The 27,375-nt window shown below is 44.7% G+C and overlaps 1 protein-coding gene and 1 long non-coding RNA gene across 2 annotated transcripts; both read right to left on the bottom strand.

The window, feature by feature from the left end:
* Nucleotides 1–372: 372 nt before the first annotated feature.
* On the bottom strand, nucleotides 373–17,801 carry LOC142834233 (electron transfer flavoprotein subunit alpha, mitochondrial-like). The gene is given in 5 exon segments (XM_075946529.1): nucleotides 373–1,063; nucleotides 1,066–1,599; nucleotides 12,965–13,302; nucleotides 15,374–15,481; nucleotides 17,677–17,801. Coding segments are annotated over 5 exon segments (1,575 nt in total). The 3' UTR covers nucleotides 373–593.
* Nucleotides 17,802–19,134: 1,333 nt separating this feature from the next.
* Nucleotides 19,135–27,171, bottom strand: LOC142834138 (uncharacterized). Its single transcript, XR_012907505.1, has 4 exons — nucleotides 27,027–27,171; nucleotides 26,835–26,933; nucleotides 24,902–25,165; nucleotides 19,135–19,438 (listed from the first exon to the last, which is right to left on the bottom strand). It is a non-coding gene; the product is annotated as an uncharacterized LOC142834138 (long non-coding RNA).
* Nucleotides 27,172–27,375: the final 204 nt, after the last annotated feature.

Raw genomic sequence — 27,375 nt, 5'->3', positions numbered from 1 at the left:
CTGGGCAGGGTCTTTCATACGGAACCAGTGTGGGTCTCAGCATGCAGCCATGGCTTTGCAAGACAACGAAAGCAGCAACTCCATACACCACCTCTGAAGGCAGAGCCTGGAAATAGATTCTAAGTAAGTAAAAGACATCCAGATGGGCAGGGAAGACAGCACATTGACTTGATTCATGGATTATATCTCACAGGAAGAAAATTATGGATTCTCGAGTGGAGAAGGCATAAGTGAGCTTGGCAGAGTTTAAGAAATGGGCAAAATGAAACAAAGGCCAATTGCTTGTCCACACATGACAGAAGAAAAATCAGAAATCGATTTAAAAACAGGCTCCCACAACATCAAAATGTAGACTATTTTGAAAAAAGTGGGTTTTTTTGCAATTTTAAAGGATGACAAAACTTTATTATATATTTTATTACAGAATTAGAAAATGTCAAAAATAATTGTTTAGGACCACAAAAAATTAAAAAGGAATATAATAATTGATTCATCAAAAGGCATTCTAGCTGCTGTTAGCATATTTTCTTTCCTCATAAATTTCTATTATTTCAGCTGAATACTTTTGACAGTTTCCTTGACATGATTTTGATTTATTTTTTCTTCAGTATTTCTGTCATTTCAGGAACCACCTTAAACAAATCTGCAACTATCCCATAATCTGCCACTTGGAAAATTGGAGCTTCTGGGTCCTTGTTAATAGCCACAATTGTCTTGCTGTCCTTCATCCCAGCCAAATGTTGGATGGCTCCAGATATTCCAACAGCAATATAAAGTTCTGGAGCTACTATTTTTCCTGTCTGACCAACTTGCATGTCATTGGGAACAAAGCCAGCATCAACAGCAGCACGGGAAGCAGCAACTGCAGCATCCAGTTGATCTGCCAGATCGTATAGTAGCTTAAAGTTCTCTCCACTCTTCAAGGCCCGACCACCAGAAACCACCACTTTGGCACCTGTTAGTTCTGGTCGATCACTTTTCGTCAATTTCTGATCAAGCCACTCTAATATTCCCACTGGCGAAGAACTTGGTGCCTTTTCTGAACTGGCACTACCTCCACTGTTGCTGCGGCTTCAAAAGATGTTCCTCGAACAGAAAACACCTTCACTTTCTCATCACACTTCACTGTACATAATGCATTTCCTGCATAGATAGTTCTCACAAATGTATCAGGTGACTTGATCTCAATGATATCAGAAACTGGGGCAACATCAAGTTTGGCTGCTACTCTGGGCAAAAGGTTCTTTCCAAAAGCAGATGCTCCAGCACAGATGTGTGTGTAATTGAACTGCTTCTGAGTTTCCAAAATCAATGGTGTCAGTTCCTCTGGAAGGAGGCCTTTGTAGGCATCATGCTGGGCCACTAGAACCTTTGCTACACCAGCTACTTTACAGAGATCTTGGACCACCTTGTCACATTTGGTTCCAGCTACTAAACAGGACACTTCACCCCCAAGACGTCCAGCTGCAGTGATGGTATTTAGGGTAATGGGTGCTAGAGAATCATTTGCATGCTCAGCTATTACCAAGGTACTCTGAAATCGGAGCAATGAGGCCTTGTTAATGCACCACGTGGTTTTTTCTTTTGTTTTAGAAGGGTCTCACTATGTAGCTCCGACGGCCTGGAATTCAATATGTAGAGAAGGTTGACCTCCACCTCATGAGATCTGTGTTTCTGCTTCCGCTCGGAACATGGTCTCAGTTCTAGTCAGCCCAGCTATACCCTCGGCCTCAGACCCGAAGCGCCGAAAAAAGTTTTAAATGTGCGGAACTCTTTAACAGCAGCCTTAGCGGAACCTGGCTGAGGACTGCGGCAGAGGCAGCCGTGAGCCTTTGCTGGATGGTTCCACGTTGTTAAAGGATCACTCTTCACACATTCAACTAGGAAGCTGACTAAAATGACGACAGAAACTTCTAAATAAACAACAAGGGATTATATAATTTGTGCAGACACGTCAAGGATCTAGGTGATAGAGATAAGATAAAATATTTTCTTAAGAAAAAGAAGACACTGAGGAGATGGCTTAGCGGGTAAGATCCCTTGTTATGCCAGCAGGAGAACCTAAGTTCAAATCCCTAGCACCCATGTCAGCAGCCAGCCAAGGTCACGTGTGCAACCTCTAGTTGGGGGAGAGGGCTAGGGCTTGCTGGTCGCCAGCTGAGCTCGGCTTCAGTGAGAGACTGTCCCCAGGAACTAAGGTGAAGAGCGCTAGAGAAAGACACCTGCTATCCTCACAGGCACCAATGTACAGAAACACTCACAAATGTAAAAGAAAGGGAAGCTGGAGGGTAACTTCCACAATCCAATTCCAAGATTTGTATAACTCTACATAGATCCTGACACTAAGATACATATTCTTCTCAGCAAAGGTGCAAAATTAAACAATCATGAGAGGCTTTCGGTGAATGGCCATTTATCTGCGGGGTGGGGGGTATAAAAACCACTCCAGTCCAGTCCGTGTACTGAACAGGGATCACCTCAAGATAGACCATCAACCTATACGTAAAATCAAACTTTCTAGAAGAAAATGAATGGAAAGGCCTTTGCCTTGAGCCAAACAGGACTTCTGAGATCAGCCAGCACAGGCAGAGAGAGTGCGTGGAGCACGGTGAAAGGCTCGCCGCAGGAGCCACTCGCTAGTGAAGTCACTGCAGGCAGTCACTTGGGCCTTGGAGAAAAAAGTCAAGACTAATGAAAATTCCTCTGCAAAGTCTTTACAGCTCTCTGAAGTCAGCGAGACTCATGTGGGCTTTCTGTTATTCCACGGAGCCGGGAAGGGCCTATCTGAATCAACAGTTACTGTTTATTTCCCTTGCTTTCAGGCCCAAATCCAGAATTTGTTGTTGTTTTAACATTTACCACCAACACTCTAGCCACCAGCTTACAGAGTTATTTCCCTGCCTTTGGAGAATTGAGGAATTATTGTGCAGGCTTTGAAAACTGCCTCGCGCCCCTATTCCTGCCCCGGCATTTTTTGCATGAACCGTTTTCCAAACACAGACAAGATACTGAGTCGTTTTAGATTTCAGTATAAAGAGGGTTGGAGACCTGATTGCCACAGCCCTCTCCACTCTGATACCTTCTGAATCTCTGATTCTATAAGAAAAAAGACTTTGCAGAAGAACCTGGGTGACAATTGATATTATACCCAACCAATACCAAGTCATATCCAAGAATAAGGGTGATACCATAATTTGAATGGTGAGTGTTCCCCCCAAACCTGTTAAAATCTGATCCTCAAAATGGTGCTCCTGGGAAGTGGGAGAATCTTAAGGAAGTGGTGATTTGGGGGAGGTCTTTAGGCTTTTATGGGTCTGCCCTCAAAGGAACTGTAAGAACAGGCCTCTTTATCTTCCTTGCTTTGCTTACTGGCTCAAGGTATAATAAGCAGGTTTGTCCTGCCATATATTTCCACAGATGTTCAAGGCAATGATGCCATCTGATTCTTGGACTGGCATCTCTAAGTCTGTAAGTCAAGACAACTCTTTCCTCCTTAAGCTAACTGTCACAGGTATTTCATTACCATGATGGTAAGCTGGCTGATGCACTTGACCTCTCTTCCTGGTTACCGTTAAATGCAACCCACACGAGACTCAAGGAAGTGGATTCTGCATGTTAAATCGCCAATCACATTTACACTGGCTCATGCCTTCATCTGTTCATTATATTAATATTTATTTGTACTCATCATGCAGCAGGCACCCTAGGGGGTACCAAAGCCTAGTGTTTACCCCAAAATGTGAAAGACAAAATGCTTCCAACCCAGATGACTTTCACCTGCTTACTTACTTCCTGGTGTAGTTTACTCGCCTTTCTGGCAAACTGCTATTCTTCAAAGATGTCAACATGATTTCCTCTGGGAGAGGTTTTCTGACTCTGAATTGGTTAAGCTTCCTTGTCATGTATTTCCTCAGATCCTCCTATCATTGATGTCTTTCGTTGCACTAAAGAGGGACAATGTTGAATCTACAACTGTAAAGTAACGATGAATGAACATAAAATAAATTGTGGATGTAGAATGTCTCCTGGAAGAAAGGTCAATGGCATTTGGAGGTTACCTTCTGAAAAGGAGTTTCCCAGCTAGGCTCAAAGTTGATGTGCTCTTCAATGTTGAAGGCCAAGTATTACTATGCTACCAAGTCAATTTTATGACACAGCTCAAGAATGCAACGGGCTAGTTACCAGGAAGTAGCCAAATTCTTCACCAGAGCATCAGTATTCTCTCCCAAACAAGTTTTCAGCCATCTGCCTGTATTCACACATCTTGCTAAAAGTGTTCATTTATTTGAAACACAATTACCATGCTGCCTTCTTTGCTGACTAGACCCACGCTTTTGTTTTATACTTCCATACTGAGCCCTTCACTCCACTCTGTCTCTAGGATAGTACCCTCATCTGATTCAGACACATCTCAAATGCCATCCCTGTTCTGTGAGTGTTTCCCTGGTAACCTGCCCTTCTTCTCTCCTTCCTTTCCAGGTCCACTCCGCAAGTTTTTCCATGTTGTTTGTACCTAAAAGTTGGTCTACTTAGCATCATGGTTTATACTCTCTATGTCTTCCTGTAGCTCATTAACTCCTCCAGGCCAGAAGCAACAGGATGGAGACAAAGCCCGTGATAAACCTCTGCTGAGTTGAATGTCCCTCAGCTATCTACTCATGAGATCCACTTGTCTCCCTGCTCCCTGTGGCGGCCACTGGGAAAGCATAGGATGCATTCCTCTTAAAAACCATGAGCTGGGTGGTGGTGTCAACTCACACCTTTAATCCCAGCACTCAGGAAGCAGAGGTAGGTGGAACTCCGTGAATTAGAGGCCAGCTCCTGTGTTCCAGGACAGCCAAGGTTACACAGAGAAACCCTGTCAGGAAAAAAAGAAAAGAAGGAAGGAAGGAAGGAAAGAAGGAAGGAAGGGAGGGACAGAGGGAGGGAGGGAGGAAGTAAACAATTGTGCAATAAACAGGCTACACTTGACTCCAACAACTCAGTCTACTTATTTGCCAACTACTTTCTGAGCCCTGTCATATTTTAGATAAAATTATAAGGCTTAAAGACCAGGGATGCAGAAAAAACTATCCATGATAGTACAAATGAATAATAAGGAAGCTTCTATAACACAAAACAGATGCAGTGGCAGCCAATACTATGGAAAACTAGATGTGATTAGAGGTCGCATTGCATACCGGAGAATTAGATGGTACCTTCGGAAATCTTCTTTCTGGGATCTGCATTACAAGTCATCGAAGGAGCAAACATTCGAGGGAAGTAAGAAAGTGAGCACGCACATACCTGGCTGGATATGAGCATTTCTCAGCAGAAGGAACATAGAAGAAAACCTCCAGCCATGGGAGCAACATTGGTGATTCAACTTAAAGAAAACGTTTGTCTGCCCAGTGCGATGAGGTGAATGTTTTCTCCACAAACTCATGCAACATTATCAAGAAGCGTAGCCTTTGGAGGGCAGTTAAATCATGAGGGTAGAGTCCTCACTGATCAAATTAATGACCTTTTCCAAGGCACGTCAGAGAACTCTCTTGCCACATATAAGAATACAAGGCTGTCTACAACTTGGAAGAGGGTCCCCATAAGAACCAGGCCATGCGGCCACCCCTGTATGTCATCCAGCTTCAAAAACTCTGAGGAATGAATGTATGCTGTTCAGAGGCCAGCCAGTCTATGGAACTTTGATGCAGTAGCCTTGAGTGACTGGGAGACTCAGGGCAGTATATTTTAGGGTCAACCCTGAGACAAGTGTTGGAGTGTACGCAAAGGTGAGGTGGGAGCAGATGACTCAGGAGAACAGGTTGAGAATATACAACCTTAAAGGTCAGTCACTGGAAGGGCTGGTCTTCTCAGTTTGTGAGATGAAAATCTATTAGGAAGTTTTAAGCCATCAGGTGGAATCAAGTGGCGAACATTTCAGTGTTGAGATAAGTGTAGAGGTACAAGTGTGGAGGTACAAGAGGAAAAACATAAGGATTAGTACCGAAAGCACAAGGGTGACGTAGGCTGGAGTGGCAACGTTTGCGGGATGAGGGATGGGGGAGCTGGGATATATTTAGAAAGAAGATGGTAGATTGCATGTGGAGTACAATAAAAAGAGAAGCTTCAGGAAAGACAGCTCGTGGGGGAGGGACTGAGTGATTTGATGAAAGAAATTGTTTATTAAAATGGGAAAGACTGAGAGAAACAGATTTTGTCAGGAATGCCGGGAATTATGCTGTGGAAAACTGAGGTTGGGGTTGTCTTAGTACCTGAGAGACATGGCATTGGCAATTAGAAAAGAACCAGAGCTCACCAAAGAGATGCAGGGACAGAAGCTGGGGCTTGTCAGCATACCCACAGCATTTCGGCCTGCAAGACTAGGTGACCTTATCAAAGGGGGTGAGCCCAGGAAGATGGGGCCCTAGGACTGAACCCAGGCACAATCAATTTTAAGAAATCAGAGAGTTCGTGGAGCTAACAAAAGGGAAAAGCGGTCAGTGACCTGGGAGGAAAGCCAAAGGGGTGTGAGTGGCAGAAAGAAAGGATCCGTGCTGTCAACACAGGGACCGAGGAAATGGAGACAGACAACGGACCTTGTGTTTAACAATGTAGAAATCCATTGCCTGCGGTGGTAGAGGGGAGGTTTTGTGAATAACGGACGGATAGCCTGACTGGAGCAAGGTTAAAGAAAGAACAAAGGGATGGAACTGATGAGCAAGTATAGGTAGGGCTGTTGGTTCACCAATTGCAGGCCTGGTTTGTCCCTGGAATCTAGAGGTATAAGGCACCAGTCTGGCAGATAACATAGATAAAAGTTTTAAGTGCAGACAACTCTGAGCATCATTACCTTACTACACCCAGTTATCCACACAGCTGTACAAATGTCCTGTCTAGAATTTTTAACGTCAGTGATGGTATTGTATGATAAAACTTTTCCTGGGGAGATGCAAAATGCATGCCTGCTTAGCCCAGACAGGGAGCCTGCAACAGACCAAGGTCTGCATGCCACAAAAGTCTAACTTGCTGAACCGATGAGTTTTACTGGAGCGACTTACAGGGATATAGGTGAGGTGTTCCTTACAGGAGAAGAGATGACTCAAAGGGAGCCACCATCACCAAAGCCTAGCACCTCTGGCAGCTCACAAAAGCCGGGAATCTGGAGCACACTTCACATGTCGTAGGCAGCTCCGTAGACTGAAGAGTGTCCTTTCTGTGTGACTCAGCTGGTCTAAACATCTTCCAGGTAGTCTTTCTGGGGTTTTGTTTTGTTTTGTTTTTTTATTTTGCCATTTGGTCTAGTCTCAGAATTGTTTTCATAACTTGGTCTGGTCTCAAAATCATTTTCATAGCTTAGTTTGTCTCAGGGTCTTCATTAGAGTTCAAGGCCACTTGTCTCAGAGGCTTTTGCTCTGGGTTGCTTTGTTTGTTTGTTGTTTTGTTTTGTTGTTTTTCTTGTTTACTCTGGCAGAGAGGGGACTAGTGAATCTGGTCAGTTTTAGGAAGTTCCTAAACCTATTTTGAGCTTTTTGGTTTTTTTTTAACCTTTCTATTTAAGGAAGTTTCTGTAGGATGAAATGTCTTAATCTCAGAGGAAAGCTGTTCTGTACAAGAAGTGGTGGAATCTCTTCCAGTCCAGAGTCCAAACCTGGAGAGCTCTCACTGGGGTGATCATTCTCAACCAGGCTGTGCAGAGGAATCCGTTCCCCATCAATCTTAACACAACAAAATTGTGTCTCCTCCAAGAGCATCTCCTGTAGGGTCAGGAGCTAGCACGTTGTCCTAATTAAGGGGGCAGCAACAAAACAGGGCAGTCTTGTGAAGCTAAACAGTCTTTGCTTTGGTAGTCTCTCCAGACTTTTTCTCCCTGTCCACCTCTCTGTCACTAAGCCAGCTCACAGGACCATCATCTCTGCTTGGAACCCTTGTGATCGCTTTCCAGGGTTCCTCTGCATCTGAGCCTATCTCCTCCCACCCATTTCTTAAATGTTATCAACTTATCCTCAGTTAACTCTGTCCTTCCTGTAAATACTTCTGATATGGCTTCTTGGCTTTGAGTTAAAATTCAAAATCATGTTACATTGGTACACAAAAGCTGTTCTGTGGATGTGGGGATGGATGGATAAATGGATGGATGGATGGATGGATGGATGGATGGATGGATGGATGGATGGACAATGAACCGACACCACTAGGTTAAATAAAAACACAGAGAATGAACCACGAAGCTGGGTAATTTGGTCTCCAGTAGGTGAGTTTTTAAATAGCCAGGTTCTCCTCATTCTTCAGTACATGTGACATGGCTCCCTTATGATGTGAGTCACCTCCATATTTACAGATCCCACCCAGCCTGGGTCAGGACCAGTTATGCACCATGTACATACCTCACCAGATGTCTTATCACAGGACACTGCAACTGTCACTCAACATATCATATTTCTAGCCAACCTGCCAGGACCATCATTTCTCCGTCGTAACGCCATTTCAAGTCTATTTTGTTAATAAGTCATGCGGATTTGTTCTGCAAAGCAGATTGGAATGCCTAGAACCAATGCTAAAATGTCACAGTTATGAAATTCTCTCTTGATATGTGACAGCCCAAGGACACCACATATAACATCTGTCTTGCCATGCCCCATCCCCACTGCTGGACATGTGCTTCCTATTGGCCTTGGTGCCTGCAACTTGGGATTCATGCTGAAAGCACATTTGAACCCTTCATCTTTATAGCGCTTTTCCAAGAAAATTATCCAATCTGGCAGTCCTTTTGGCCCCAAGGCTACTTGACAGATCACGACAGATCAGGGCCAGATGCAAGGAGAGAATGAGCTTCACCATCAAATTGTCTGATACCTAAAATATGTTGGCTTTGAGAGAGCACAGTTCTTTGTGTCGCTTATAATCAGAGGCCTATGCTGTCCTGTGCATTGCTTATAATCAGAAGACCGAGCTCTGCAGTGCGCCAAAGCAGTGAGGTCTTGATGTTCCTGGCTTGAGCTCTGTCAGTGTCCCACGGTAGAGTTCCCTGCCAGGTGGGTCGTCACAGCTGTGAAATCAGAGACATTGTGCAAGAGGAGAAAGAGATTGTCCAACTCAGCAAAAGGAAGCGCCTTTGAGAATGAGTCAAGGCCAGTGGGCATCCAAGAAAGGGCCAGGGATCGTGAACGCCAGCACGCGTGGCAGGAAGTAGGATCTTGGGGATTACAAACCATGCAGAGTACACGGGCAGACAGGGAAAGATGACTGTGGTGAAGAATTCCAGGGCTTGCTCCCAATCGGCCACGCATTTCTTACAGAGCTCTCTCCAGAGTCAAAGCTTTTATCGGCCTATGAGCCGAGCATAGCTCTCCTTTCTAGGTCATTTTATCCCTGTGTGTAAAATGTGTATGCATAGATGCAAGTGAGTTTCTGTGCCTGAATCCAGATGTGTGAGCCATGGTATACATAAGGAGGTCACAGGACAACCTCAGTGTTGGGCCTCACCTCTCCACTTCCTTTAAGACAGGATTTCACTTGTTTCCCCCCCCCCTGTGGGATATCCCAGGATAGCCAGCCCATAAACTGAAGAATTCTCCTGTTATTACCTCCCAGCTCACCTCAGGAGCACTGTGATTTTTGAGGTGTGGATGCCCAACATCTGACTTCATGTATATTGGGGGAATTTGAACTCAGGTCCTCACTGACATGTAGCAAGTGTTTTCCCTAGTGTGCAATTTCCCCTCCTCTAGTACAACTACCCCAGATCTACAGTTATTCTCATTCTAGAAATGAGGAAATTGAATTGCAATGATACCCACAAAGGGTCAAGGCAGCTGTTATACCCAGAACTATTTTATCCAAAGTCCCTGTCGTGGGTTTCCCTGAACCACCTTACAAGCTGGGCAACCCTGAACTGTCACTCTGTCTTCATCTAGAAAGTCCACGTGCATTAGTAAACGAGAATGGGCACACCGAATGACCTCACCAAGAACCATGCGGATTTGCCTTGCTCGTCTTTATTTGCTTGCTTCCTTCTTTCCCATTACTTTCCATAGTGAGACCCATGCCGTAAACAACACTGCTGTGGCTCGAATAGTGGTAGTTCAGAGCAAATTAAATTCAGATCTGCCACACGTACCAGAAAAACCCAATTACACTAACTTGGTTGCATGAAAATCATGCAACAGCTCTTTGTTATCTTCTGCTGTAGGCCAGGCCTGAGTGCGGCATGTAAAAGATGGATAAAAGCTCATGTCCCACCCCAAGGAGCTCAGCGTCAACAGGAGACTGCTTAGCGCTACATTAAAGAAAAGGCCCAGCAGACGGCAGTCTTGGGGGACACCTACATCAGGGAAGCACACACCTCCTTCTGAGCTGATTCTAAAAATGCCCAGGTCTCCAAGACAAAGTCAAGCGCGTCACGCACACCCTAAGAGAGGGCTGTGGGCTGGCAGAGTCACGGAACAACAAAATGGCCTGCGTGATGATGAAAGCCACAGAGAAGAGCCCGTGGATGATGAAGTGGGCAGGGATGAATGACCTCCCTGACTCTGTTCACTATGGTGTTGTGTAACACTTTGAAACGTTCCATCCTGCACGGAAGCTCCTTTAAGTCAAAGGTCAAACCACCCAAAATAGCTTCAGGAAGTCCCTGAAACAGACCAGATTCACTAGGCCCATCTTCCCAAGAGAAAACAAGCCAAGATGCAAAGAAGACGCTGAGACCAGACAAGCTGCCTGAGGAAGTCAAAACCAGTGGAGTCACCTGGAAGATGCTTAGATCAAATGAGTCGCTTGGAAAGGACACTCTCCAGCCTGCAGGCTGTGCAATGAGCTCCAGATTCCCAGCTTTTGTGAGCTGTCAGAGGTGCTAGGGTGGGCTTTAGTGATGCGGCTGTCTTTGAGCCATTTCTGTTCCTGTAAGGAACCCCTCACTCATATCCCTGTAAGTATCCCAATAAAACTCATTGGTTCACCAAGTTTGACTCTGGTGGTATCCAAAATTTGGTCTGTTGTGAGCTATCGGGGGCAAGTAGATGTGTGCTTTGCATCTCTGCAGTAAGAGTCTTGTCACACAACATCTGGCCCCATTCTGGGATGCACTAAAAGATGCTGGAATCTTCTGGAATCAGGAGTGGGCAGCCTTGCTTGGAATATCACCATTGGGAAAACAGGATTCCCTCATGTGTAAGATGGGGATATTGATAGTACTTGCCATATAAGGTTTGTAAGAGAATTGAATGATATAGTATAGTGTATGGGGAAATACCCAAGTGGTAAGAGCACTTGTGCAAAATGAGGACCCATATACACAGCACCCATGTTAGGAATAATCAAAACCTGGCATGTCTGCATGGACCTGTAACCCTTACTCTGAGAGACAGATGTAAGCAGATCCTGGTAACTTGGTTAGAGACCCTGTCTCAAATGAATAAGGTAGATAGTGATAGAGCACAGCCTCTGGCCTTCACACACACACGGGGGGTGGGGGGAGAGAATACATATGAAGGACTTAATGTCACACATAGCAATTGCTCAGTATTATCATTACTTTGGTTGTCTGGGCACCAGCTTCTGAAAATTCAATATACCTTATTTTTCATTTCTGTCCGCTGACAAGGAGAAAAATTTGCCTGGTATGAGAGTGAACCAGCCATAGTGACTCATGTCTGTATTCCCAACTCTTGAGAGACTGAGGCAGGACCATGAATTCAAGTCTAGCCTGGGCTACATAGTGCCATCCTATGTCTTAGATTATTTATTTATTTATCATTATAATAATGATAGATAATGTCATAATAAATAACATAAGAAACAAAAGCAAAGATAAGCATGAGAAGAGCTGCCCAGATAGACTATTGGTTAATGTTAAATAGGCACCTCAGTCTGCCATTTGTCCCAGGGTTCTGTGGCTGCAGTCAGAATGAATAAATGATATGCACATAGATTTGGAGAGAAGTCAGAAAAAATAAATGATATGCACATAGATTTGGAGAGAAGTCAGAATAAATAAATGATATGCACATAGATTTGGAGAGTCCTATCAGCAGCTGGGTTTGGAGAGACCTAGTTCCTTGGAAGAGGGACTCATGTATGCCACACCCAGGTTTCAGCACTAGATGAAGGATAATGAAAACAGGACCACTCCTAGGCATTGTAGATATGAAGGAGAATACAGCCAGAGCATCTGGAAAGGTCCACACTGAGAGGAGAGGAAGGAGGGGAGAACAATAGGAGAGAAGAGGGAAGGAAGAGGAGAGAGGACAGAGGAAGAGAGATCCGGGAGCAGAGCCAAGAGCAGAACCAAGAGAACCAAGAACCAAGAAAGCCACATGTAGCCAAAATGCCTGAGGTTATACAGGAAAGAGAAGCTATCCTGAGATAGCAAAGGTTAGTAGCTCGTGTGACAAGTATGCACGCTGGCAGTTATTGATTCTCCAATGTGTAGCCTAAACATCTCTTCATGAATGCAAAGAAGGCAGAAAATGCGACCAACTCTGAAGAACACGACAACTTCATAGCCCCCCTGCATAGCGCAGACTCCTTTCTGTGGGCCTTCAATTGACCTTTAAGAAATAAGGTCCATCTGGTAAAGAAGAATCTAGTAGCTTCTTCATACCCAGGATGGATAACTTCACAAGGGCCCAGAGTCAAATCCCAGAAGGAAACAGACCCAGAACTCTGGCCACGTGGTCCTTTCCAGAATCCCCACTTACAGAGGAACATCCACACCTGCAGCTCTCAATATATGATACCTTATATGGAAAAAGAGACTAATTCAACCCAAATAGCTCTTAATATATAATACCTTTCATGGAAGAAGAGACTGATTTGGGGTCACTAAAGCAACCATGTCTGTTAGCTGTCTTTTTCGTGAAGTAAGTAGAAAGAGCCCCGGGCCAAAATGCCTATTTCGTCCACTCCGCACCTGTGTGATGAGCCAACCAATGAATGTCCTGAGCACTTCAGAGGTGGGAGGGGCAAAGACAACAGAATGCGGCTAAACCTGGTTCAGATGCCATCCCTGCCATTTTGCGCTTTACCTGAACCTCAGATCCACGCCGATAGCTAAAACGACCCTTGCTGGCCGCATGTGGGCCGACGACCGGGACAGTCGGGAGACCTAGGGCCGCTGACGAAAGGTCTTCGCGGAAATCAGCACGCCGAGGTGGCGAGAGGCAGGAGAACTGATTGGGATCCAAGGCTCGGTTTCGCTGCTCACGCTCTCCGGGTCTTGAGTTTTTCCTTAATTCTGCTAACCTCTCATTTGCCCGGTATAAAACGGCTTCGGGATTCCTGCTTTGAATCGCTGTTGTGGGAGTGAGAAACACTTTTACAAAGTATCTGAAACATAGCACATGCTCCAAAAGTAGTGACTGATGATGCTTCCCAGATGCCTTGCTGTGCTGGCTGTGTGTACCCTTCCATCAGAGCTAACTAGTTTCTCTCTTTGTGCCCCTCCCTTATCCGTTAGCTAGGGTCCTATGTCCTTTCTGCTTTATCCATAGGCACCATGAGAAAAAATCCTAACAGCTATAGTGGACAACACTTAGTGGTTGGTTGCATAGTCAGGCATTGTGTGCAAACTTGATGTAGTCGTGAGGATTATCAGAAGAGTGACCTCAACATGTCATATACTGATACCCAGGTCATGAAAGTGCTGCCTTACAAGGCAAAACAGGCTTGGCAGTATGACTTGGGAAGAGTTTTGAAGAGGGATGAGTACTCTGCGCAGGCTCAGTCTAACCTACAAAGGACCTTAAATGTGAGAAGTTCCTCCGATGGGAGGCAGAAGGGATGAGTCAGAAAGCCAGACGAGGGAGCTGAAAGCATAGGAAAGGTGTGATGTGTGGCTGACTTTGAAGATGGAAGAAGGGAGCCATGATTCAAGTAATAAAAGGGACTTCTGGAAGCTGAAATAACCCTGGCCAATAGTCAAAAAGGAAACAGATGCCTCCGTCCTCCAGCTACGTGGGATTGAATTGCATCCCATCCACGGCTTGAACGAGCTCAGAAGCAGATTCTTCTCCTGAGCCTCCAAAGAGGAACCCATAACTACCCACACCTCCATTTCGGCCACGTGAACCTGCAGCAGAGACGCAACTGGGGCCCACTGTGCCTGGACTTCTGTTCTGTGTAACTGAGATGAAAACAGGTATTAACTTCAAGGTATTAAATCTGAGTTATTACAATAGCAGTATATAATAGAAATCCTTCATACATTATAGACTAATAGTCACTATAGTGTAAACAAAGACTGCTTTTTTTTTGTTTTCTGACTTCCAGAACCTGAATAATCACACAGAAATCATATTAATTACAACACTGTTTGGCCAATAGCTTAGGCGTGCTCCTAGCTAGCTCTTAGATCTTAAATTAACCCCATTTCTATTAATCTGGGTATCACCATGAGGCTGTGGCCTACCAGTAAGGTTCTGGCATCTTTTTCCTTCAGCAGCTATATGGTGTCTCCCTGATTCCATATTCTTTTTCTCTGTATCTTTGTTTGAACTTCCTGCCTAGCTATATTCTTCCCTGCCATAGGCCAAAGTAGTTTCTTTAAAGCCAACGGTAATAAAATATATTCACAGCATACAGAGGGGAATTCCACATCACTATAGTCTCAGTTTGCTCATGAGAAACTGAGGCAAAGAATGTTTAAGCTCTCCCCAGGCCCTAGAGCTCCTATCTGGAGGATAAACTTGATCAGACTGGCTCAAAAGTATATTCCTGTAAACAGCGCCTGGCTCATAGGATATGATCAATAATACGTATGCCACTAATGAATGGATAGATGGAGAGCAATGCAAACGTGCAGGACACATAAGAATGCTGTTGCTTGTGCTGTATAAGATAGATCCCAGCAGTCATTTCAAGACTTATCTGAGCCACATACCTGAAATCTCCAAGTCAGCAAGTAAAGACCAGAGGATGGCCTCAAGCTTGAGGCTACCCTGGTCTGCCTAGCCAGTTCCCAGCCACCCAGCAATATTCTTCCTTAATATCAAGTCTGACAAACGGGGTGACTCGAGCAAGAGCATCACAAGGAATCGTGTGACCCATGATCTCTTTCTGCTTTTGTGGTGTTTTCTGTCTGACAGTCCCAGCTCTGCTCTGAACTGGTTTTCACGTATGCCAAATGGAAATGATCCACTTGGTAGAGCTTCCTTTCCTTGAGTCAGGAGACCCCGCAGGAGATGGAAACAGGCCAGGACTGAAAGGCCTACGTAGTCCATCGTCACACAGCATTAAACGCTTACTGAGCGCTACCGTGCCAGGCAGTGAGTGAGTTAGGGCCACAGCTGAGGTGAGAAATTGTTGTGGAAATGTGTGAGGATGATTCGTTGAAGACGTGACTGAGGGACCCTGTTGGCTGTGCGAGTGGGAGTCTGGGAGAACTCCCAATAAAGGTTACCTTTGCGCAGACTCGGGCAGGAGGCATAGGCTTGGTGGCGGGATGTGGGAAGAAAGCATCTTTTTCAGGTAAATTGCCTGAGGGAACTGCCTGTCAACATCCTTGTGCCTGATTCAGAATCGCTAGGGACTCAGAGAGTCATCCCCGGAGGTGGCCACAGGTATTCCCCTCTCCAGCACTGCCCTGCATCTCTAAAGTTAGATGGACCACTGACCAATCACAAGTGGCTGCTGTCATTCTTGCAAGGAAGACTTTCAAAACCAAGGCCACCCTCTGTGTGACCAGAGAATCCACAGACTAGAACTGTCCAACATAAATAAAATGCAAGCCATGTGTCTAATTTTAAACTTTCTACTAGGCGAATTAAAATTAAAGGTAAGTGGATGGGGCAAATTAATTCTTATTAATGTATATAAAACATTTTAACCCACTATATTTGAAATGTTTCAATATGTTATCAATAGAAATTAATGAGATATTTGAAACTGTCATTTGGATGAAATCTGTGGTGTGTTCCAAGTGTGTGTTTTAGGCTCAGAGAGGTGGCTTGGAACAGCGCCACTTTAACTTCTCAGTGGCCACATGTGGCTGAAGTTACTAAGAAGCACAGTGCAAATGAAGCATCAGGAGTCCCAAGGCTTTTGGCTTGTGAGTGACAGAGACTCCAGCCAACACAGTGAACACACAGCCTAAAAGCAAGACGCAAACTCCCCCACCACTCCCCGCAAGCCACGATGCTCCTGTCTGTTATTGCAGCCTGGCTTTCTTGAGATCTCTAGACTTGTGGACTGGAAAGCCAACGCCAGCAAGCCTGGAAAGCAAAGCAGGGGCAATAATGAGAGGCCTTTTATGAGATACCCAGGCACTGGATCTCATCCCGGAGGAATGTTAATGGGTTTTATGCCACGGCAAGGTTTAAGAGCTCACACTGGAGGCAAGGAAAACAAGAAGGGTGCTGGTACAATAGCAGGGCCATGAGGCTCACTACAGGAAGAGAAGAAGCTTATATAGAAAGCCGTGTGTATGGTTCCACAGCAACCTGCAGCAGAAGCAGCTGCTTGTGGGCCAGGCAAGAAGGCTAATGCCCATGCAGTCTCCTTCCATTTTCTGGTGCATCCTTTTTGCTATTGCCGTTAGCTGCAAAGAATTGTTGCACAGATCCATCCTGACAACAGGTTTCGCCCTCAAAAAGTATTCTGGCTCCACTTCAAGGTCATTTTTCACATCTCAAGGTCAATTTCCAATTATTTTACTCCCATTCCAGGCCATACTTCAAACCTTGTAGCTTTTCAAAAACACTCCAGCTAGGATGGTTTTTTTTTCTCCCTGTATTTCTTCCCACAATTGATGTAATATGAAGAAAAAATGAAAAAGCCAATCTTTTTTTTCCTTCCTTTTTGGATACCCTTGTAGCATCCCCAGAGAAGTTATCGGGTACTAGGCTGAGCGGAGAAATCCAATCCACTTGCAATGATGACACTACATCTCACGGTACCTGGAACTGATCCATACACTTTGAGAATGCTAGCTGCTTATCTTTTTAGTAGCTGAGGATGGGGGCAGAGTCCATTTGAGCCTGTTTTGGGCTTTCTCATGGACAATTCTGTAAGAAGCATTTCAGTAAAAAGAGAGGGTATCAACGAAAGGCTGGTTCAAAAACGACTTTGACCCATTTATGTCATGTCCTCGCAGCTTCTGTGGTTTTCAGATTATGTAATCAGCCTTGGCCTCGAGCCAGTCTCACTAATATAAAGACAGTTCTTGCATAGCAGGCAGGCATCTGAATGCCTTGTTAACTATTACGCAATGGTGCAGAACACAGACTGGTCCAAGCTCCATCAGCTCCTTGCTGTGTGATCTTAAGAACAGTCAGCAGGTGTCTGAGCCTTGGCTTCCTCATCTCCAATTTGAGGGTGATAATCCCTATGTCTCTAGGGTAGGTGAGAGGATTGAGTGGGGAAGCCAGCATGTTAGCCAATGGTCCATAAACTTCAGTTGAATATTGGGTAATGAACTGCATGGATTTGAAGCCAATATACTTAGGCTAACAGTGAAGCTCCTGCATTTGCTAATTGTATAGTCATTGGCCTGGAGTCTGTAAAATAGGAGGATGCCTCTTGCCCAGATGACACTCAGTGGCGATTTTGAGATTGAATTTAGAGCCAATGCTCTAGACAGTCGTCTGAGTCAATGATGAACATGCTGACGGTTTATTTTGGAAGTGACTGCCTCTGAGGTCATTGTGATGAAGAAAAGAAGCCCATGGCCTCCTGTGGTGTGTGTGTTGCTATGGCGGTAGGTACCTCCTCATGGCAGCCTGCGAGGAACGCTCACTCTGAAATCTTATTTTTATTCCTTCAGTTGGTCTGACTTCCAGGTTTTCCTTCAGGGCACACCATGAAAAAGAGAAGAGACGTGGGACCGCCATGCTCATCCTGGTCTCCTTTCTCTCACTGAAGCTCGCCCAGTGGAAGCTAATTCTCCTTAGAGCTATGCCCCTCTGACTTTGCTGTGCTCCCCAACATCTCCAGGTGACCTTGCCAACAAGGAGACCCTACTTCAGTAGAGCTGAGATGAGACAGAAAGGAAGTCTGTGATCAGCTTGGTGCAGCATGGCTTTAAACTTTGGCAGCCCCCTGGGAGTTCATCCTGAGCATCACACAAACGTGACTTCGATGTGTACCTCCCTCTCTCACATCACCTCAGCGTAGAATTGTCCGTCGTTCCCCTCACACCTGAACTTCTTGCTTCATCATCTTCCCCTAAATGGGACAACTCAGTGTCTCCTTCTTCTTCCCTAACTAATGTTGGTCACTCTGAGCAGTCCCATTGTCGTTTACCCATGCTGCCTTGGCTTGATTTGAATATTCTCCCTCTAGAGTTTGGGGCTAGAATCCTCCAGGCTCACAGCAGTGATCTGGTCAGTGCCTCAAATAGACTTTCACTGGCTTCCTGTATATGAAAAGCAGAGCAAAAGCAGCCCAAATCCTCCTCGCAGTTGCCACGGAATCACCAGCCTCAGCTGGTTTAATGAAGCCAATGTCAAAGATCAGTAATCAGAGGTTTGACCTTAGCATGTGTTCTCAGTCTCAAAACACAAGGATTATATTCAGACAGGAGTACCCCAGTCTCCTCAAAACGCTCACTACACTTCCTGCTGTTCAGCACCAACATTCATTTCACTCAGAGGGTGTTTCCAAGTTTACCGGATGTCCACAGCATGCCTGAAAACACCTTTTAAGAGTCTCTTCAGCCGTGAAACAGAAGGACAAAATGGGGTTGAGAAAATCGGCCCTGAAGGAAGAAAGGGAGGAAATTTGAATTGGACTACTTTGGATGCTCCCAACTTCTTTCGCTACTACAACTTGGAGTGGGTGGGTGCCCTTTTGAAAGCATTTCTCCACGGTTGGAAGGGGAAGACCCTCAGTCTAGCTTACTGTTTAAAGTCCAGCCTCACCACTTGCTGTCCGCGTTCTTGGGAAAGTTCTTAAACGTCACGGTTGCGCAGCTTCGCCCACTGTGTCATGAGAAAAATAACAGTACTCAGCACGGAGGTTTGAGTGAAGATGAAATAAGTCCAGCACTTACGCGTAAGCGATTTACATTTTAATTGTTTAATAAGTACCTGACAGGCGTTAGTGAACATCATGCCAGCTGAAACTTCACTTCTTTAACACCCACTCGAGAAATTACACTGGAATGCCAGCGAGAGTACCATGAGAAGAGGAATATATTATGGATATGGAAAAGAGGTACTCATTTGATCAGGCAAGTTTCAGTTTAGGGGCAAAGAGACAAGAGTATAAATACACCGAAATGAAACCCTTTGCTGCTATATTGGGGACAGACATGGTACGCTTCATGCAGAGTTTGTTTAGAAAGGAGGTATTTTGTAGCTTTGTCTGCTAAAATGGCCCCAGAGCAATTACAGGCCCAGGACAGTGCCCATGGCCAGCACCGAAGCTATGGTCTACTCCCTCCATTCCTCACAGAGGAACCTGGGCGCCTCCTGGAAATGGCTGGTCAGGAAAGTCAGGAGCAAGAAAGTTCCGAGGACTTTCTGACCTGGTGCAGAAGTAGAAAGAAAATCCAAGTCAACTGGGGACGCCATCAAGGGACTTCCAGATTAAGTCAAGTCTATCTGCAAGGCATTGTCCCACTCTGGGTGTGGCGTCCACCACACCTGACACCCAGTAGGGAAAGCGGTTTCCGTGCTCCCAGCATTGCTGTTCTAAGAGAGACCAACTGTGAAATCGGCAGTTAGGAGAAAATCCATACTTGTTCTTTGTTTTTTTTTTTTTTTGTCCCTACACAATGAACTATGTTTCAAGGTCATCAGATGCCCACAGTTTGGGAAATTCCAGCAATAAATGGAGGAGATAAGAGAGCTACAGCCGATTTTTGAACCTCGATGAAACAGCTGGCTAGCAAAGACCCTCACAGATTAACCACGAGATGAAAGGGCAAGTGACTTTTAACCTGGAGCAATCAGAGGGTTGCCAATGGCCCACTTGACAGTTAGCACCATTAAAAATGGGACAATGGTGTTTTATGTGCCTTGAATTACCATGCCAAAGGTGAAAAGGAAATACTCCTAGAAAATCAAAAGAAAACTTGGCCTTGAATCTATTCAAAGCTTTTGAATTCAAGTTCACTTTAATCAAGCAAGACAGAGCCCAAGTTTGAGTAGGGGAAAGGGGAACAAAAATCACACCACAAAGAAGCGAACCGAGGCATGGTCTGATTTCTTCAAAAGAAAATAGAGTTAAAAAGGAGGGTACACAGAAAGACAGTGGCGGGGGTGGGGGCTGCTCCAGATCACCAGAGCCTTAAGAAACCAATAAGCAGACACTACAGGTGTGGATCTCATTTAGATCTGAATTTGAACAAACCAACAATAACATCACACCAATGGGATAATTGAAGGAGTCTGTATATGGTATCGAGGAATGAGGGGAAATTGCCTCAGGTGCGAGTATAATCCCCTGGTAATTAAGACACTGTCCATACTCCTATGGGTAAAGCGCCATGAAATCCAGGATTTGCAGAAGCAGACTGCTGGGCAGAATTGGGGGTGGAAGTAGACGAAGCAAGGGAAACAAAGTCCTGATGTGTGCAGCGGATGTCACTGCTACAGACGAGTACCCCACCATTGTCATGGTCACAGTTATAGCCACACTACAGTGCCTGTGCTCGGAAATTTTCATAGTAAGGGAATACATTTATTAAAATATATATCATCTGAAAGCTTGGATTTTTCAATACCAGTGAGGCTCCTGTGTCATCACCCGCTACCATGTCATGACATCTTGTGTTAACCTGATATGCGCTCCATCCCAGAAACGATGGGTGTGCTAATCTCTCATTCCTGCGGACATGGCTTGGGAGGGAAAATAAAAGTCTCCCAAGCAAGTTTGCCCCTGGAAAGTGGTGGTCAGCATTGATTTGCATACTAAGTGGACTGACCAGACACTGTTAGAATCACAGACACGTGTACGAAGTCCAGGTAAACCTTCATTTTTGGTACAGTATCGAGTGGTTCTGATGTGTGTGGACTGGACTCTTCAATTGGAGAAACACTTATTTAGCTGGGCCATGTGTAATCATCTTGGGTGGTGGTTTCATGGGGGGGGGGACCCAGGAAATAAGCTCTAGAGACAAGTGGGTGGCGTGTATGTGACCACAGTCTTCCATCTCAGGGCTCTGATTTCTGAGGTCAAGTAACGAGAATAGATGATTTCGCAAATGGCAGAGCTGGCCAGAATGCAGTGTTTGATTTTGATTGTGTTTTCATCTAAACGAAAACTGCTGTAGGAGTCAAAACTAAAGCCTTTGATTACAGACAGGGCAGCCATGGATAAATATAAATCCCAGCTTTCCAGGCAGCTTTGTGACTGGGATAAGGCGCACACAGCACTAACTAGCCTGATTACATAAGATGTGCTTATAATAAGACTTAAACCAGTATGGGCTCCCTTGGAGTCCACTTTATAAAATTGCCCTTTCTTTCCCATCAGCCCTGTAGGAATGGGTGCTTACACCGATGATTGATTGGCGCAATACTGTTTCCCTACAGTTCCTCATCTCGTGCTGATATACTTCTAAGGGCAAGCTTGCTGCCTTCTAAGCCCAGAACTGCCCATCCTCAAGCAGAGGACAAATACAGGTCTGTTAATGACACACCCTGAAGAGATCCTGCGTTGGGTCTTAGGGAGAAAGGTTGACTTCTATCAACTGTGTGCCTCAGCTGCTCACTTGTCCTGATACAAATGTCCTGCCTAAAATACTTTCCATCCATGAATGAAATCTATGAATCTGCCTAACCAAATTCCTTCTACCGATTAAGACGACCTGCTCATAAAAGACACAGATTACACAGAAGGTCCTTCTGTGTTCTCCTGTAAGTAGCCTGAGCTATCTCCAACAGAATTAATAAACCCTTTAATTGTGTTATCCATCCCATCATAACTTATAGCTGTATCATGATTATCTTACACAAACCTGACAAATTGCATATGATCAACAAGGGCAGTAGAATGAGTAGATGGACAGATGGATGGACAAATGAATTCTTAGCTAGTCGATCTAAGTTACTGAATTCATCTAATCCAAGTAAAATATGTCCCTGAGTTGAGATATCAGAACCATCTTGAGGAATTTCTAAAATATTTCAGAACTTGAAAAATGCCATAAGGCAAAAGACATTTTTAGAAGTCGGTGTCAAGGGCTAGGGAGATGCTCGGCAGGTAGGAGCACGTCCTGCTCTTCAGAGGACCAGGCTGGCTTCCCAGAGCACACACGGCAGTTCACAACCACCTGCAACTCCAATTCCAGGGATCTGAAGCCATCTTCCGGCTGCCACAGCTTCCGTACAGACAATGCACACCCACACACATGCAGGCAAATACACACACAAAACAAAAATAAATGTGTCATTTTTGAACACAGGTTTTTAATTAAGCAACTAATAGTAAATTTAGGAAATTCTGGACAAACTAGCCTATAACTATAAGTTAATTGGTTACTATACAACTTAGGAACATTTTTCAAAAATGGCTTGAACAGGATAGACATAGACATTTTGAATTACAGATGCCCCCAGACTCTCCTGCTCAAGAATTTGACAAATTCTGCATAATGTCCATGATATGGGGAAAGACTGACAAGAAGACAATATCACCTGGGCACAGGTGAGCTGATTAGATCTTTATGTAACAAAAAAAAATCCGATGAATGAATCAAGGTGATAGATCAAGCTGCCATTGCTCCTTGCCTTTACTCTGTAACGGCTGAACAAACTGATCAGTTAAAAAAACTTACTATCCAGTTCATTCATTCATTCATTCATTCATTCAGCCAATGACTAGAAGCACTTCCTTTGTCCTCTCTCAGTAGAAGGTCAATATACAGACAATAGTAACAATGCAAGGAGTTCAACCTATGAGTTACTGTAAAGCAGAATCTTCGGCAATAGGCCTAGAAAATGGGATCATTAGCCAGCCTTGTCAGCAGTGAGCTTTCGGAGACTGTGGTAGGCGACAGAATCAAGTTGAGAATATCTTTGTCCAAAAGCTTAAGGGGAAAAATCAAGAGTAGTGTTTTGATTTTTAAATATCCTCGCTGGCAAGAAAATCACGTGCAAACCGATAGAAGAAATGTAATGATAAATGCTGTTAAAATATTGCAGAATTGGCTGGGCCCGTGGTCCAGGAGCCTGCTAAGAGGCACAAAAGGCTGGACTTAATCACCAGCACAGAAAAAAAATATATAATAAATGGGCTTTATACGTTCTGTAACAAAACAACAGACCTGGCTAGATGGGTTAGCTGGAAGAAAGACACATCCACAGATTCTCCCTCTTTCCATCCTTATGAGAGATGAAAGTAGAGTATGCCAGTATTGAACCTTACCTAAGCCTCAGCATCACTGCTCATTCAGTGTGCATGGTAGCACCTGCCATAGAGAATGGTAAAGAGTTGCCCAGCAAAAAACAAAATGAGATTGTCCATCGAGGTGTGTGGAACAGCTACTGTTTCCCTGGGAGAGACCCTGCTACAGAAAGCACTCCGTACCGCACTCACTACCCAGTGCTCACACAGAAAAAGGCAGCGACTATTGCTACTTCACCCGGTCGTAATTGTCCTAGTTATCCACCCGGCCTCCAACAACAGAAACTGCGTCAGCCTTTGCAAGCCCTCCAGTAGGAAGGCTAAGCACGGGCTGTGGTAGTCAGCACATTGTAAAGCCCTTCAGCGAACTCTCTTCTTATCGAGGGGTACTGAGATTTCCGCCGCGAACAAACTCTCAGGATCCTGTCTGCTGCTCGCGAACAAACTCTCAGGATCCTGTCTGCTGCTGGGCTCGGGAGAATCAGCTATTTTCATCATCGAGTCAGATTAAGCTCTGACTAGCCTGGCTTCCATTGAAATTCCTCCCCTCTGAACTTGTAAGTGTTGTTTGTCTGCAACATGCAACATAGCACTCAATTTTACCGTCTTGGAGTTGACAGGTTGCGTAACAGTGTCTGAAAAAAGCCCTGCCTACGAGCATCAGCTCTTTTGGAGTCAGACAGTCATGGGTCCAAAGCTCTAACTGTCTGACCTTGTGAATTTTGTTTAGCATACATTAAATACAGTATGGCGATGACTTAATGAGAACCCCTAAGTGGTAGTGATCAACAGTACCCTCAAAAGTTAGCGTGCCCTTGGCCCTCGGCCAGTTATTGGGAAGGTCTGTGTGTGCGCAGCCACACTATCCTTTCTACTCCTTGACTGTTTTCTTCCTAGCAGTCTGAAGTCTGCCCTCTGGAGTTGCAAGATCATTGAAGATAGTAATTATGTCCTGTCATTTATCAACCAGCAGAATTTGAAGTCTTAAAATCAGGCAACAAGTAACCAGCATAGTGGGTGCCCTTATCTTCCTCTCTGTTCCCTGAATACTCCCCAGGGTCTTCAAGCATTGCTTTCCTAACACATTGCATGACCCCCTTGTTATCTTATTCTCTTTCCTCTTAGACACGGTCCTTCAGAGATGGCACAGGAAAATTAATTCTGTGTGGCTGATGTGGGAAAAGAAGCACGAGAGATGCTTGTTCTGGTAATGTGACATTGGTTCTCCTACACTGTGCATCTCCAGTGACCTCTGCAATCATTCTCCCTAGCCCGTGGGATGCTATATACGAGGCCCACTTGTGTATTTCTCCCTCGTGTCTGCAGGCTCTGTCTTCAGCCCTCTTTCTCAACTAGGCGCTTTCACTCCAAGGTGTAAAAACTAAATGAGGACTTACATCATTGTTAAGCATGTAGCTGAATCTTTTACGAATCTCTAATAGTTCTCTGAGAATTTCACACACCCTCTTTTGATCCCATTTGCACACTCCGAACTCTTCCCAGATCCAGTCCCCCTTTCCTACCACTCAACTTCGCATCTTGGGGTTCTGTTGGGTTTGTTTCTGTTTGTTAACCCATCAAGACCAGGTTTGCTTCCCACATATTCTGGTGACTCCCCACTGGAGCATGGTCGACTTACCAGGGTGTGCTCTTAGAGAGAACTCTCTCTCCCAACAGCTGTCAACATCCAATAACTGCTCAGCTGGGGTGGAACTTCCTGCTGCGTTCCCCTCCCCAGGCTTGGATTTGGTCTGGTTTGGGCTTGCTGGGGTCTCGTGCGAGCTCTCAGAACTGCTATGAGTTCACACTTGCCCATTCTTCCGCTTGCCATGCTGTGTCCAGAGGACAATTTCCCTATAGTCATCCGCTGCCTCGGGCTCCTCTGCTCCCTTCACCTACTCTCCTGAAATGCAAGAGAGGATGTGATCCAGATGTCCAGCTCAGGGCTGAGCATCCTGCAATTTCTCACTCAGCACGCTCTGGCCGGTTGTGAGTTTTCGCTACTCACTGCCCACTGAAAAACAGAAGTTTCTCTGATGAAGGTTAAAAGATGCACTAGTCTATAGGTATAGTAATAATTTACAAGGAATCAGTTTACTATTATCTCTCTGTAGCAGACTAATAGTCGTAGGGTCTGCCATAGGGCCTATGACCTATCCAGCTATAGGTTCTAGGCCTAATAATTGTCCCAGGTTTGGGTTTCATCTTGAGAAGTAGGTCTTAGATCGAATCAGAAAGTGGTTGGTTATTCCCATGCATGTGCCACTATTGCACCAGGGGACATGTCTTGCCTTGTGTAACTGGTGTAATAATGTACGTAGCATTATTAAGAGTTAATAGTTGCATCAATTATATTATTCAGTAATGCCCTTTCTTTTAGTTATTTTAACTAAATATTACTATTAAGATCTGTCTGTCAGACCATCTAGTTCAGTGGTTGGCAACCTTCCTAGTGCTTGGACCTTTTAATACAGTTTCTCATGTTGTGGTGACTCCTAACCATGATATTATTTTCGTTGCTACTTCATAGCTGTAATTTTGCTACTGTTATGAATTGTAGTGTAAATAGCTGATACACAGAATATCTGATATGCCACCCCTGTGGAAGAGTCAATTGACTCACAAAGGGGTCCTGACCCACAGGTTAAGAACCACTGATCTAGTTCCTTGCTTTTAAATGCTGTGCAGTGTATTCTTGAGATTCCATCTACTGCCCTTTATAAACTCATCTCCTCAGTGATGTCACACAGGAGGCTTTTTAATCTCTGGGTGCTGCACAGAGCATTGTGAAGACTGCTATTCATATCTCCTTAGTGACATATTATCTGACATAAACTGCCTAACTAGTTAAGCTAAAAATTGTACCCAAATGAAAGTAATTTGTTATTTTTTTTTTTAACTATTAGAAGGGAGAAGGATCCAGACTGATTTTATTCAATAACAATTCCCAGGACCACACAACACCAAGCAATCACGGTCTCAGTCACCAGAAGTGACTGAAGACACCTTGAAATCAGCATCATCTTGTTGTAGAATTTAACTACGTAAAGATATGTTCCATTGGTTTCCGCTGCAGAATATTGCTTTAACTGTGCGAAGGTGTGTTCCCTTTGTTTCCGCTGCATTTGTTTAATTATGCAAAGAGGTGTTACGTTTGTTTCACCTTGTCTGCTGAAGGCACCTAGTTGGTCTAATAAAGAGCTGAACGGCCAAGAGCGAGGCAGGAGAAAGGACAGACAGGGCTGGCCGGCAGAAAGAATAAGTAGGAGGAGAGATCTATGTTTATGAGAGAAAAGAAAAAGAAGAGAATGAAGGAGAAAGACACATGCCTGGGGCCAGAAGCCAGGCAGCTGCCAGACAGACAGACACAAGAAGCAGGAAAGTGGGACAAACAGAGAGAAAGAAAGATTTAAAACCCAGAGAGAAAACATAGATGAAGAGAAACAGGTTAAGTTATAAGAGTTAGCAAGAAACAAGTCTAAGCTAAAGCCAAGCATTTATAACTAATAATAAGTGTTCATGTCATGATTTGGGAGCTTGTTGGTGGCCCAAAGGAAAACCTGGTTCATCACCTCTCTCGTAATTATAACTAGCAAGGAGATGACCAATGACTGGTTTCTTGGCACTCTCTGAAGTAGATCCAGATCTCAGGACCCTTTGATGTATATATTCTGAAAAATAAATAGCAGAATTATAAGTCTGTGTGATTATACACAGGAGCAGACACAGCAGGAGTGGCACAGGAAAGCTCTTGAGATGAGTACCTCTAGCTTCCAAAGATCACCTTGGTGCACAGAGGAAATAGGGCATCCATGGAACATGGAACCTGAGGCAGCGTAAGGGAACACCTGGAAAATACAGATGTTTACCTTGTATCTCCTGTGGTGCGGTTAAATAGAAGGAAGTTGGGTGAACCTCTTGCTTTAATCTACCACAAAGCAGAAAGGGAATATGGAAATTTGTACATATGCAAATTTAAAACTGGCCCCCAAAATGCCAGATTGTTCTTGAGAACAGCCATGCATGTCAATCCCCACAGTGGAGGTGTGCCCTCTTTCTGACCCTCATTTCTATTTTAACAGGGATACTGTGGTTTGTCCAAGTACTTCCCAA

This window comes from Microtus pennsylvanicus, chromosome 13 (assembly GCF_037038515.1).
Source record: "Microtus pennsylvanicus isolate mMicPen1 chromosome 13, mMicPen1.hap1, whole genome shotgun sequence".
In the NCBI taxonomy this organism is placed as follows: Eukaryota; Metazoa; Chordata; class Mammalia; order Rodentia; family Cricetidae; genus Microtus; species Microtus pennsylvanicus.
The sequence above is the reverse complement of the archived record's forward strand: the minus strand, read 5'-3'. Positions and strand labels throughout refer to the sequence as shown.